This window comes from Rhea americana, unplaced genomic scaffold (assembly GCF_003343005.1).
Source record: "Rhea americana isolate MKP2758 unplaced genomic scaffold, rheAme1 scaffold_115, whole genome shotgun sequence".
Lineage (NCBI taxonomy): Eukaryota > Metazoa > Chordata > Aves > Rheiformes > Rheidae > Rhea > Rhea americana.
The window spans coordinates 105448-118853 of record NW_028185206.1 but is presented as its reverse complement, the minus strand read 5'-3'; the positions used below and the strand labels follow the sequence as shown (position 1 = coordinate 118853).

The 13406-nt window shown below is 38.0% G+C and overlaps 1 protein-coding gene across 1 annotated transcript in view; it reads right to left on the bottom strand.

Annotated features, from left to right (window-relative positions):
- NCBP1 (nuclear cap binding protein subunit 1) overlaps positions 1 to 13406 on the bottom strand; it is a 31855-nt gene that overhangs the window by 10082 nt on the left and 8367 nt on the right. Inside the window, exons 8-17 of the mRNA XM_085317162.1 lie at positions 12945 to 13160; positions 11685 to 11782; positions 10351 to 10414; positions 7009 to 7119; positions 6141 to 6205; positions 5355 to 5417; positions 3895 to 3969; positions 3085 to 3188; positions 2137 to 2259; positions 872 to 974 (exon numbers count right to left, since the gene is read on the bottom strand). Of these exons, the coding sequence (XP_085173288.1) occupies positions 872 to 974; positions 2137 to 2259; positions 3085 to 3188; positions 3895 to 3969; positions 5355 to 5417; positions 6141 to 6205; positions 7009 to 7119; positions 10351 to 10414; positions 11685 to 11782; positions 12945 to 13160 (1022 nt within the window). The remainder of the gene's footprint in view (positions 1 to 871; positions 975 to 2136; positions 2260 to 3084; positions 3189 to 3894; positions 3970 to 5354; positions 5418 to 6140; positions 6206 to 7008; positions 7120 to 10350; positions 10415 to 11684; positions 11783 to 12944; positions 13161 to 13406) is intronic.

Genomic DNA, 13406 nt, shown 5'->3' with positions numbered 1-13406 from the left:
ATAACTCATTAACACAAGTTATCACCTTCTATATACTAAGACCACTTAAGAGCATCTCCCAGGTACACGGTACTAAAAATAAGCCATTTTGTCTCATTTTGCTAATGAAGTAAATCCCTTAAAAATTAAAATACATCTTTAAGGGATACACTACAAAATATTTTGAGATAGATTTTATTTTCTTTGATAAATAAAGTTTATAGCAAGCTGCTTTAAAGATTTGTCTTTGTTTTTATACTTACTGAATATTTTTTGCGTGCTATTGGTAGTATGAGATACTGCGATGGGAGCTTTCCAGCCATTCCAACGTAAGAAGATAACACCTGTTCCTCACAGTACTCAGCAAATAAGTAATTTTAAAAAGGACTCATGTGCCAAACTGTCCAATTTGCTTTAAAAATTGTTAAGAGGAGGTAATACTTTCTTGCAAATCTAATCCAGATACCAGTTAATATTTTTCAGTACAAGACAGATATTTCTCAAGACTGTGCAGTATCACGTACAAAGAACTCAAATATACTACATTCCTCAGAAAAACCTACAGAGCTATACTTGTGTCAAGACCACGGATAYGCATAGATGTGACCAAAACTGATCCGTATGTCCTTACTTGTGAGACTCTTAAAACATGTAGAACCCTTGCCTGAATGCAGGCAACACGGCTGTGACAAACATTTCTGTTAACTCCATTCACCTACGTAGCCTGGCATTTACACTACTATTCCGTCAGTAAACAGTGACGCTAGTTTTCCCAAAACATACCACCCATTGTGGAGCACCCAAAACACCGATGAAAACTGTGGTTCTTTTATCAAGCATTCTACTGTCAGAACTAAACATTTCCACAAGCCCTCAAATAATGCATACTTACTTGGCCAGGGCACTGAAGGAGTGGCTGAAAGATTTTGCAGCTAGATGAAGCAGAGTTTGAACAAAAACTTCTATTTTCAGAGGGTTGAAGGTAAATCCTTCATCTGCAAGTTATTTAAAGTTGAAACAGTAAATACTTCAAGTAGAACTTTTTAAGGTAAGCTTTAAAAGACAACTTAATGTTTTAACTCGTTTCACAAAAGAAAGTTTCAGCAACCAGATTTTGCAATGCTGAGCTGGGAGTTGGTAAAAATTTTCTAAAAGCTGAAGATCTTGGTACTCCCATTTTGTCATGGGGAAAATATGCAGGAAGAATTCCATGTCAGTGAAGAAGGCAGCAGAAACACAGTCACACTGCAATCGCATAACAGTGCTGATGGAGAACGGCAGGGAATGACAGTGAAGGAAACTGCAGAGTCATGCAGCAGAAAGCCTGATAGACCATGAAGAAAGGAGAGTGGATGAGGAAAGGGGAAAAGGATTTGAGTACAGAGCTTGAGCAGAGGCAAATACGGGTACTAGAGGTGAATGGTGCTAAGTCCCCTGGACACTGCTGTAGGCCTACTGGTGATGACAGGCAGGAATGAGAACACTGGTTGGCATGCGTTCTTAAAAGCAATCAAAAAAAAAAGATGTTACTGGTTCCCAAGTTAAAAACTGGAGCGTTGCTGCTTTCTGCCTGCATAACAGTACTTGCAAATAAAACTTACCATGCAAATTGTTTTAAAAGATCACTTCTCAGACTCCTTCCAGCCCACTAGAAGACACAGGCTTTAGGAATTAAGCTTTGTCTGCAGCTGCAAAGCTATAAAGAACCTGAGTGGAGTCCCATTGTGAGTTTCTATGTACAGGAGACTAAACCCAGAATATTAGCTATCTTATGTGCCATGGGACCGTATTGAGAGAAGGTGAGCTGGAGGGCACAAGCACTTGATCTCAGGGGCAAGGCTGACAGCATGAATTGTGCTCTGTTGTCATAGGCAAGGAGAATGTTAAATTCCTTTGTGCTACCTCTGTTAATAATTACTACATCTCAAGAGTTGTGTTACTTCCACTAAGAAAAATGGGCCTGCTGCTGCACATGACATGTATAAAACAAATCCTGACAATTCTGTACCATTTCCATTTACTGTTAAACTGAAACTAACTGTTAGAAGGAAAAGCATATAGCGGTTCACTTAACCAGCATACCCACAGCAGTAAAGGATAGCTAATTAGATACAAAAGGAGTAACAGCCTTGCAATGCTTAACAGCTGAACTCTTACCATCATCATCATCTTGGTTTGGATTAGGCACATCTTTTAAAATGCTGAAGATTTCATCATTACTGGCCTTATTTTTAATTGCAATTGTTAAACAGAGGGCTACAGTATATCCAGGAAGAGACCCTAAACAAAAGCAAAAAGGACAAGAATGTAGAACACACAGTGAAATTTTTTTTTCTACGAGAAGCAAGTATACTTCCCAGATATGCCTAAAACTAGCTGCTCTCAGTATCACAGTCTACATCGCTATTCTATAAAACTGCTCAATAGGTTTTCTAGTGTTCACATCAAATTCAAAGCCTTTGGTAGAATCTTTAGAGTTGAGGCCAAGAAATCACTTTCTTGTCTAAAGCTCTGCTCCAGTTTCATCTGATTTCCTAAATATACAGTATTTCTTGATGATGACACCTTTATAATTAAGGACTGTCTTTGTTCTCAATAATAAGAATAACAAAGTCTCTTTCTACCTCAACTTTTCTCATGTTCTGCTGCCTCTGTATGCTTCATTAAACCAAGTTTACTGGTAAAACCATTCCACTGTTCTATGAAGTTCAAAGATAAGTCCACATTATGTTTCGCTATGCTGACTTCTGAGCGCAGTATTCTGCCTGAACAGGGAAAATGGATAGTATTTCTAATTTTAGATTTCTGACAAGCAATGCAATGCTGTAGTGCCAATGCCCAACCATCTCAGCAAGACTGATTTCATATACACGGATTTTCTTTTCATTTTAAAGTAATCAAGAACTTCATCAAGAAGCAGGAAAATCCAAACTTAAGCTATATTACTTGCTCTCATTGAATGTATTTACCTCCATCAAAATCAAGCATATTTACTTCACCTGTATTCTTCATGACAACAAATGACATTACACACAATCTTGTGTGTTCCCTTGCTCAGAAGTACAATTTTCTTCAACCTGACCCCTCAGCAACTGTAATACTTACTATTACTTTCATCTCCATATTTGTAAATGCACACTGGATTTGCAGGACTGAGGACAGAAAAGCTTGCAGGAACWATGTCTATTATTCGCTGATGGTAGGAGAGCCTGGAAAAAGTAAGTTTCACATCAGTTATTCCTACTGTGTGGGAATAACTTTAAAGCAATGATTTGAGTTAGTCCTAAAATGGTTTTCTTGTATTTAAGTCTTACAGTACAAAAATCAAGATTTTTATTCAACGCAATGACAGTTTGTGTGGGTAGTAAGAGCTAACTAAACTAAACTTACTAGTAGATATTTTATGTCTGAGTTCATTGATACTGGTGTTTCATCCTCAACGCAATTAAGTTAGCTTGTGAAAAGATTAAGAGGCGAGTTGATAGTACACTTCATGCAGAAGACTAAGATGCTAAGTAGACAATTAGTAAAATCTTGTATAAAAAGCAGGAAAAAAAGYTATCATTTCATTTTCCAGATTACATCACTCTCACGAATGTTTAATTTCACTACTAGAGTGTTCAGTGAAATGGAGGAATGCCACATGCAAAATGCAGTTGTTTTGTACTACAATGTTCTCATGCTTTCTGTATTGCATTCACTGAAAAACAGGTGACTTCCTGCAGGATGTTGATTTATACAGGCTTTTRGAACATTTTGCTTTCTCTCCCCTATACCCTTCCCTACCAACAATCCTTAGTTTTTCTGGAAAGTCAGTAAAAAATGGAGTCATTGCGAAGAATCTGCCAATATCTGGAAGTAACGCTCAAACTTGGCTTTAAATGCAAGTAGGAAGATACTAGAAGTCTTACTTACCTCATGCATTTTTCTAAAACTTCTCTCACAAATTTGGGTTTTGGCTTTTCAAGGTCCTGAGTAAGACAATCAGACCTATCAAGGGACAGAATGCAACACCTTTTAGCAAATGAACATGTTCTTATCTTTTTTGGCTTGGACTGGCAGGTACAACATGTTCACTGTCTATGTTAGACTATTAAACTGTTTAGGACTGTTTTACAGTGTAGGCAGTTTTAAGATAACAGGGCACTTTATTACTATTTCCTTACTGGTCATTAGCAACCACGGAATCTCATCTTTATGTAATGTATTTCTGAGTAGCTCCCCTCTCCTACCCACCAAAATTAAAAAGCACTGTGCTTGTGGTTAGTCTATTTTCCCTTTTTCTGTGCGAACAAACCTTGCGTGTTTCCATTGTCTGTTCCTCCCCCACACTAGTTTTTGAACTTTTGGATGATATCAAATGCATTTCAGTAAAAGAAAATTCTCAAATACAGGTTACACTTACAAGGTTTGTGAAAAGYGTCAGCTTGAGAGAGAGAGAGACCTACCTAAGTGCTCCCACCAAACAGCATTCCACCAAAGAAAGCGTACCTGACTGTAGAGTACTGCCTGGTCAGTCAATATGAATGCATGCTAGGATAATGGACAGGCACATATGCCCACATGGGGACACTAGGAACCCAAGCAAAACCTGCAATGATGAGTCATCAACAGTGCTGGACTCCTCTCCACAGGAGAGCTAGGCACACTGGCTACAGAAAGCAAGTATAGTAGCAGGTTGAAGGAATTGGGTTTAAAAGAACTTAATTCCAGATGAGCTTTCTGTGTGGGAGAGCTACAGGATGGACATAAGCATATAGCATGGTCCCTGGAACGCAAAACTTTGAGGAAGCTGTGGTTAGACATTGAGGGAGTCCAGGGAGCTTCTGCTAGAGGTATGAGTTCAGGATTTGGCATAAGAAAGATCTGCAGGGCCAGATCTGCTGGAACTTAGGGTGCAAAGACTTTGCAGGGTGCCAGTCAGGAAGCAGAAACAGATCATAAGGTCACAAGGATAACTGTTACAATGAAAGTTGTAGCTCAGGACAGAGAGAGCGATATTACCCAATGAATACAGGAACCAAAGGGAGGAAGAGTCAGGGCAATTAAATGTAAGTTGGGGAGCTGCTCTGGGAAATTTAACAACTGACTGAAGACATGACAGATCAACAAGGAAATCATGTTTTTACTTCCCTTGTTTAGGGAACTCTTATACTGGTTTGAGATTCAAAGTCACCCAGGGATGTTACAGTGACTAAAAAAAGACACGAAGACAATCTGCCACAGAACGGTGGAAAGCAGGTTAAGAAAAAGATCTCCACAGAATTAGAGGAAAGCAATTAAATAGGTCCACTCTGCTTCGATGTTTGCTGCGTAAGTTCGTCAGTTTAAAGGTCTTGCAATATCAAATTTGAATTACAAGGAGAGAGACTTACCAGTCTTCCCAGCTCCAACGGAACTGAAAGTTACTCAGGTGGTGAGAAAACCAGTTAATAAACCTTTTTCAAAAGAAGAAAGTTCCATTAAATATCAGAAGTGCAGGAAAGCTTTTCACTGAGATTTTCTTATAAATGTTTTCTACTTGTCAAAGATAAGCCTAAATTCTCCACTCTGAAGCCATCACAGCAATAAACAGTTATCTGTGCTGACAGATACAGAAGACTGAGTTCAGAGAGTCAGAAACTAGCCTCTGTAGACAAACAGGCAGTCTCTCATCTTCTGCTGTATAATACAAATGAATGATATTAAAATAACCAATAAAATGGAAACCCATCATGAATCAGGAGACTTTCATATTTTTGAATGTTAATTATTAGTTCTCCTTCATAATGTACATTTCACTCAAAAGGCAAAAAAATGAAATCACCACCACTTTCCTCCTCTACGTTGCATGTGTGCCGTAAATCCATTTCCAACCCTCTTTTCAGACCAATAGCGAGCAGAGAGTAGGACAAAACAGAAGAGAGTCTAAGTGTGGAAAAATTGTCACAGATCTTAACTGTGGTGTACAAATGACCAGACTGCTAATCCCCGGAAAGAGTTTCTGAGAAGGAGAGGCAAGGCTATGTCCTACACCATCTCTTTAGATGGCTCAAGTCCATAGCCCAAAAAACATTTTGTAAAGAGCCACAGCAATGACTTCAGATGATTCCTTTCACAGATGTACTAGTACACAATGTACATAAAGTACATTTTCCACTGTTTTCAAAACACATATTTACCTGTCTATACATGTTGTATTCATTGTATCCAAACGCATGTAGAGCATTTCTGTGGCTTGTGCAAGCTGAAAGTTTATTTTTTATTAAGGTTAACAGAAAGTTAATAAATAAATTAGATGTTACTCCTTTCAAAATTGAAGAGAAGTTCATCATCTTTTCCTACTGACAGCTCTTTGTGTCTTTTCTAAAATCAGGTAAACCACAGGAAGTCCAAAGGTGAGAGGAGGGCAGGGCAGGAGAGGCATGCAGACCAGTAACTACCACCTCTCTCCTAATGCAAACCATTTTTCTTCCATGCTTACAAGGAGAGTGCTTTTGCTGCTCGGATGGGAAGCTGGAAATCCCATCATATGATAACGGACCAGTATCTACCTCCTTACAGGAGACACTTCCGTAGTCTAACTCTTCTAGCTTCACAAACTGCTGTTGATGCAGCACATTTCACACTGAAAAAAGAATGAGTATTTGCAGGGTCATTACCACAAAAGATCTCTTAAGTTGATCACTTCCTTTGCTTCTGAGGTTTTAATTTCTGCAACTATGCCATGCATTGTCCAGATCTAAACAGGTAGCAGGGACACCCAGAAGAGCTAGTATTTTATCTCTGGCTTAAAAGATGACTTACTGGAAAGGTGAAAGCAAGCATCAGAGCTACTTCCAGGAGGCCAAAAAGTCTGCCCAACTGGCAAACTAAGAAAGATTGTATTTGTGGTTAATGAGCTATGCTTCCTTCACATGAGCGTTACAGGTGAAGTATAATGCAACTGCTGTAAAATACGGTATTGCCAGTAATTACTGCTATCTCATTTTTGGGAGAAACAAAAGAAAAAGACTTTTAAAATGTTCTTCAACAGAACAGAAAGGATACAACTTGTGGTAAAGAGCCAGGCTGAAGTTTGCACAGTTCAATGAGGAGAGTTGTGTACATGACCTCGATATGTGGTGGAGATGGAAGCTGGAACAACTCTGCAAATATTACCTGTAAGAGAACAAGGCAGTAAATCAGACCACATTCAGACCTGGCCTGCATAACCCTCAGCTTCAGAATGGTGAAATCAATCTTAACCAACTACATACCAAAAAAGGCTCATTTTATTCTGTCAAATGCATGTTCTGGGAATAATAGAGAAACTTCCAAAGACAGTGCTAACACTGTACAATAATACAGCCAAACTTAACCGCTCTAATCATTTTATATTAGCTCCATACACATAGCACTAGCATCATGTATCTATTACATCCAACAAATACTCAAAAAAGTAGAAATGTCCATATAGTTATAACATGAGATAATGCAGTGTTACCACATGATCTAGGCAAAGAAGGAAGACAAAACCATCCATTCCTACTAAATAATACACACATTAAACATGTTAAATGAAACAAACATTTAGTATGAAAAATTACTTTCATGGAAATTACATCTGTGCTTAAGATTCTTAGGATAAAGCCACAACCTTCAACTGAAAACAATAGTCAGTATTTCATACAGCAAGTACATTTGTAGCCCTTGGCTGAGTATTACTTAAAAAAAAAAAAAAAAAAAAAAAAGCAAAATCACACACACATCTATCCTGCAGTCAACACTTGTGTTTTTATTTTCAGGTTTGCCTATAATCATAGCACACAAGTCTATCAGGACTACAAAGAAGTGATAAGTGTACCACATTCATATTTGAAGTCCTGTTTAGTTTACATGCCATTCTCAAATAGATTTAAATTATGTGAAAGGCATTAGGAAACTCAGACTCATCACAATCAGTCATTGTTCTCAGTGAAAACTTTACACTTCTAAACAAACACAGAAAAGAGGGAGTGAAGTTTAAACAAGTAAACTGTTGATAATAATCCTCTTATCCGTGTAAGAAATCAGCATCTATTTATAGACTTATAGACAACACATGAAAAGCAGAGCCTAACACGGACTAGAACATACTAAAAGAACGGACTTGAAAGCATAGAGAGACTAGAAGAGGTGAAAAACTTTTCTATTAAAACAGAATTTGAAAATACTGTCGGGACAAATATGGCATGGGGAGGGGGGTCACCTGTTAGGCACAAAACTGTTCCTACTCTCAGGACAGGAAATAGCAACAATTGGATAAAAAGTCACTATCTGAGACCTTGCTTAAGGTCATGTTTCTGAAATTTAATAAAATGCTCATTATCAAATGTTCAGATGAGGGCTTCAAACTGGCATAAAATAATCTGTGAAAATATCCAGGCCATGACAAAGACAGGGCACTGACTACCTTCATGTCTCAACTCTGTCAAGCGTAAATTCTACCAAAAGCAGTCGGAGCACAACACGCCACTCCAACAACCCAATGACACTTTCCGGTCATTTTCTGTTCATAAATACCAGTAATATCCACATATATGTCTATGAGAAGCTACCAAAAGAAAGGGGACACATTTTGGAGTGCTTTGCACAGACTTGGGTAGCATGGAGCATTTTGCACTTGGCCTGACAAAACACTGAGATATAGCCTTGGGGTATTTCAAAAGCAGACAAGTTGGAAAGGTACTGAGCACTTTCAAGTTATATTTATTTTTGCCTTACTGTTGCATTCCAAACCTTAAATAACACTTTCCTCTATTTACTAGCCCAAATTATTTCTATTGTTCGATGCTTTTCTGCCAAGCAAAGGAAATTTCACAGGTGGAACTCTTAGGTAAACAGTTGTTGAAAGCAACACATCACCAACTTGACTGTCAAAACTTGCAAGGAAACAGTAGAAAGCAGACTGAATTAAGTCTGCAAGATCCATACTAAGCCTTAAAAATCACTATAGTTTTATTCAAAATAAACAGTCAAGTGCAAGAAATAAAGTTAATATTCTAAAATAAATCCAAATATATATGAAAAAAAGGAAATTATGACAGTTTTAGGCAAATGATTTGTACACTAAACATTTCTTCCTGTGATTTCATCTACAAGAGCCTTTGTTATTTTCACTTTCTATGAATTTCTAAATAATCAGAGAATTTAAGGCCTAGAAGTAACATACTTAATCACAATACTTGAAAATAATATACAGTGGAGCATAAAGCACCCACCCAAACCAGGGTTTACAGTTACTGAAGATACTTTGATATGAAGACAGAAAAGCATTGTTTATTTTAAGATTTCTCTTCTTAATTCAGAGTACAAAAATAGGACCAAGCCAACCAAAAATAAGTTTTATAGCATTCAATCTATTTGGCATTTTGGTAAAAAGACAAGTTTTCAATACCATCTTTATTAAGGTAAAGCATAGATAAGATTTTTGTAATAAGCTCTGAAACTCCTGCTTAGTTACTTCTTCATAAAGACTTTACATGACAAGTTGTAAGTTTTAAGAGTTGAAATCTCTTAAAACTTTTCAATTTGTGATGGAAATTTGTGATGAAGTTTTACACAGATCTGCATTTTGAAAACACCCTTGAAACAAGCCAGTAAGAAAAAAAAAAAACTACATTCCTCTTCTAATATATATTATGTTTATTAAAAATACTCCAGTACAGAGGATGCCCAAGAAGAAAATACAGCACTATTTTACCAGAAGTGCTTATAAGTGGCTTTGCAACACAATCATTCCAAGTAATTTAAAAGATTCACACATAGCATCACCAGAGCATCTGAGGTTGGAAGGAACCGCTGGAGATTGTCTAGTCCAACCTTCTGCTCAAAAGGTAGAGTGACCTGGAGCAGGTTGCCCAGGGCCACACCAGTCAGATTCTGAGCAGCTCCAAGAATGGAGACTCCACAAACTCCCTAGGTAACCTGTTACACTTAATAAAAGGATAAAATAAGAAAGTAACTAACTAAAAACCTTCAAGTAATTCAAATGTAGCCATCTCTTAAATTGCCTTGTACAATAGAAYAAGTAGCATATTTGAAACTTCAAGAAAAGCTTGAGAAATACTACAACCTGTCATAGTAATGCACTAAGTAATCTCGTTTCTTTGACCAAAGCTCTCAGGCACCACGTTATGGAGAGTAAGGGAGGAGGGGGGGAGGGGAGGGGAGAGGAAGGGAAGAAAAAAAAAAATATAAAAGAAAAAAAACACCCAACTGTACAGAATCTGCTCATTAATGCCTTTGCTTTAATTCAACAAGGAAAGGCTCTCAAGCCAAAGCAAATTTAAAGGCTTTATCATGCTTTAACTGAGACATGTTACTTGGAAAACAAAGAAACCACAAAATAGGTTCCTATAAAATGCATACCTCTACTATATGGTAATTCAAGGGGATCTTGTTATTTCCTGGATAGCTCAACAGCTGTGCAGCACTGCAAAATAATAGGTACCTTTAGTTTAGAACATAACACAGCATTCATGACAAACATTAAGCAGAGTTATAGGAAATGCTTAACTCCATGCAAGAGAAAACCTTACAAAGCACATAAAATCAACTGTCCTTCCAAAGACTGCCCATTCATCCACAGAAATCTTACAACAGGAACAGTACAAGATAATATCAGTATTGCCTAAACCATGGATTGTAAGGACATATTTTATCTGTACTCAGTTACACCACTTGAAAAACATATTGCTAAATAAAATGCAGTTCTGCATAAGTGATCATGGCAAGCTGAATTCTCGCATGTGTCCACCAACACCTAACAAACTAATCTAGTGTATGAAAAGGGGGAAAAAAAAACTCCAAACAACACATGCTTTCAAGTCATTCTCAACTGTTAAACTCATGGGCTACATCAGAAATCCTCAGACTACAAATGCTTCAACTACTATCAGCTCATTATCACCTATTACAATTACAAAGCGAGCAACTACTACTTTCCTGATTTTTGTTCTGGCTCTCTGGCATTCTTTAAACCTTCCTCTAAATCTTATTTTCCTCAGAGGAAAAACAAAAACAAAACAAAACAAAACAAAAAATACCCCTCCACATACACACACACACTTCAGAACCCTGAAGTTCGAGTTTCTGCTGAATCAAAAAGCTGCACCCAAAAACCCGCATCACATACCATGTCCAAAAGCATTGCTTCTGCCCATTTTTTGCATAGTAAACTAGTTTGGTAGCTCTTACTTGGAAGCATGATAGAAGTTGCAGATATCTGCAACAAATCATCTGGGTTATCAGTTACCCACATCAGATATTACTCAGACAGAAACAAAGAAATGYAGCTGGACTACTTTCTAGTACTGCTGAATTCAAACTAATAAAATTTGGTGGACCTGCAATTGCTCTCCAGAGGTAGTTCACTTCTGCAATGTAATCCTGAAGAGAAGAGAATGCAACAACAGGAAGAGCAGAAGTAGGTTTATGAACTCTGGCACAGGACCAGTTACAGACAGAATCAGTTCAAGGCTGATTGTGCCTGAACAAATCAGCTGTTTCAAAATTCCAGGAAGCATAACATATATACTCTCTGCACCGGTGCATGTGAGTGGTCAGCTACCGAGCATTTTTTTTCCACACATCCTGGATTATCCAGGAATTCCCTTCCCAAGGAATCCCTGTTCCCCTGGATGCTACAGAAGCTGCAAAAGCATAAGTGGTGTTGGGCCCAAAAGCGCTAAGTGTCTCCCTACCAAGTCTTTCTCTCTTTCCAGTGGGATTTGATAATGCAGTGAAGGTTCTCTTCTATTACAAATCGTTCAACAGAGTGACTGCCAGGCATGACAGGGCCCTGGTAAAAATAAACAAACAAGTAATTAAAAGTTTTTAAGATTCATGGAAGATTGCTGCTTTTGGTGATACTATGGTTAACAGCCATCCTACATATATTTACAGCTGGAAAAGTTAGTCCAACTTCCACATAAACACACTGATCTCTCAGCCACCCCGTACCATTTAGGACTGAGATCCCAGCTGTGACAGTTCCATGCAAACCTCAGATAGGTATTCAATATCAAAACTAACACTGGATTCATCAAAAAAATGATGGCACAAAATAAGAGAACATCATTGTAAGATTACATAGAGTATCCACCCTACATGCAGCTTTTGTACCTTTTCCACTCTCCTCCTTACCTGTTCCCAAAACAAGAGACTCAAACTGCAAAAGTTTGGAGAAAATATGAGAAGCATGACCTAGCATACAGAAGAGGTTCTGTGCATGGGGCAATTAGGCAGGCTACTACCATGCAGCCTCAAAAAGGCATGGTTGAGCCCAAATATGAAGGCAACTTACAAAGTCAAGAACGGCCTGGCTAGAATACAGAAAATATAGCACAGAGTTTTCTTTGTTACAAAAGTTAGGGGCCATCAAATTAAGCTACAGCGTAACCGCCAAAGGGAGGGAGGAAACTACTTGGGGGAAAATACTCCATATTCATTTTCCTGTTATTACGCACTTCTGTCTATGCATTTGCAGTGCCAATGCTATGCATTCAACCAATGCTGAAGACAGAATATTGGGCCAGACAGACGTTTGACCTAACCCAGTCACTTCTTTCTTCCATACTCCTCTGTTGAAATTCATTGATGCATATTGCAGAACAGTCTTGATACATTCCTATAGGTAGCTAGGCTGAGAAAACACTAAAGTCATAGGTAAAATGGAAAGAAAGATTGCTATCTGGAATGTAGTTATATGAGTACAGTACAAAAAATCCACTAGGAAATCCATTCAACATAGTCATTTTCAATGAAAGCATGCAAAAGCCTCATTTAAGTTTCCCTCACAGATCTGCTTTGTTAGGTAACTTATCACCTAGATCACTTAGTGACCTAAGACTGCTGGATCTTCAAACCACTAGCCCTTCTGGGAGAAGGGACATCATATTTTGGTCAATATTGCTTTGGTACCCTGGCTGCAAAACCAGCTTTCCCCCACAGCAACCACATACCTCAGGATCATCCGTGTAGTCAAACATCCTAAAAATAACCCTTGGCATTGGGTACACTGAATCCTCAGTGTGAGGTGGAGGAGTGAATGGAGGCAGATTGTGTTGCAATGCTTCACAAAGAATGCTGTCAAAAGCCAAGTAGGGCCTCAGAATATGTCGTTCTTGCCAACGATCTTTTTTCAACTTCTGAATCTGAGACCAAAGGCAGTCTAAATACTGAAGGAAAAAGACAAGAAACATCAGATACACTAATCCTTGTAACAAATCTTGCAGTTCCTTGGACTATCAAAAACATGTTTCTTAAATTCTGTATTATATTCAGAAAAAAAAACAAATCAGTTGGCTTAAACTGCTTATTACARATTGTGTGATTTACTGATTCAGTAAACCAAGAAATAATTTAAGAACTCTAAGTACCAGAGTTTCTCCTAATCCCACACAGAATTGTGTTAGTAAGGTTTA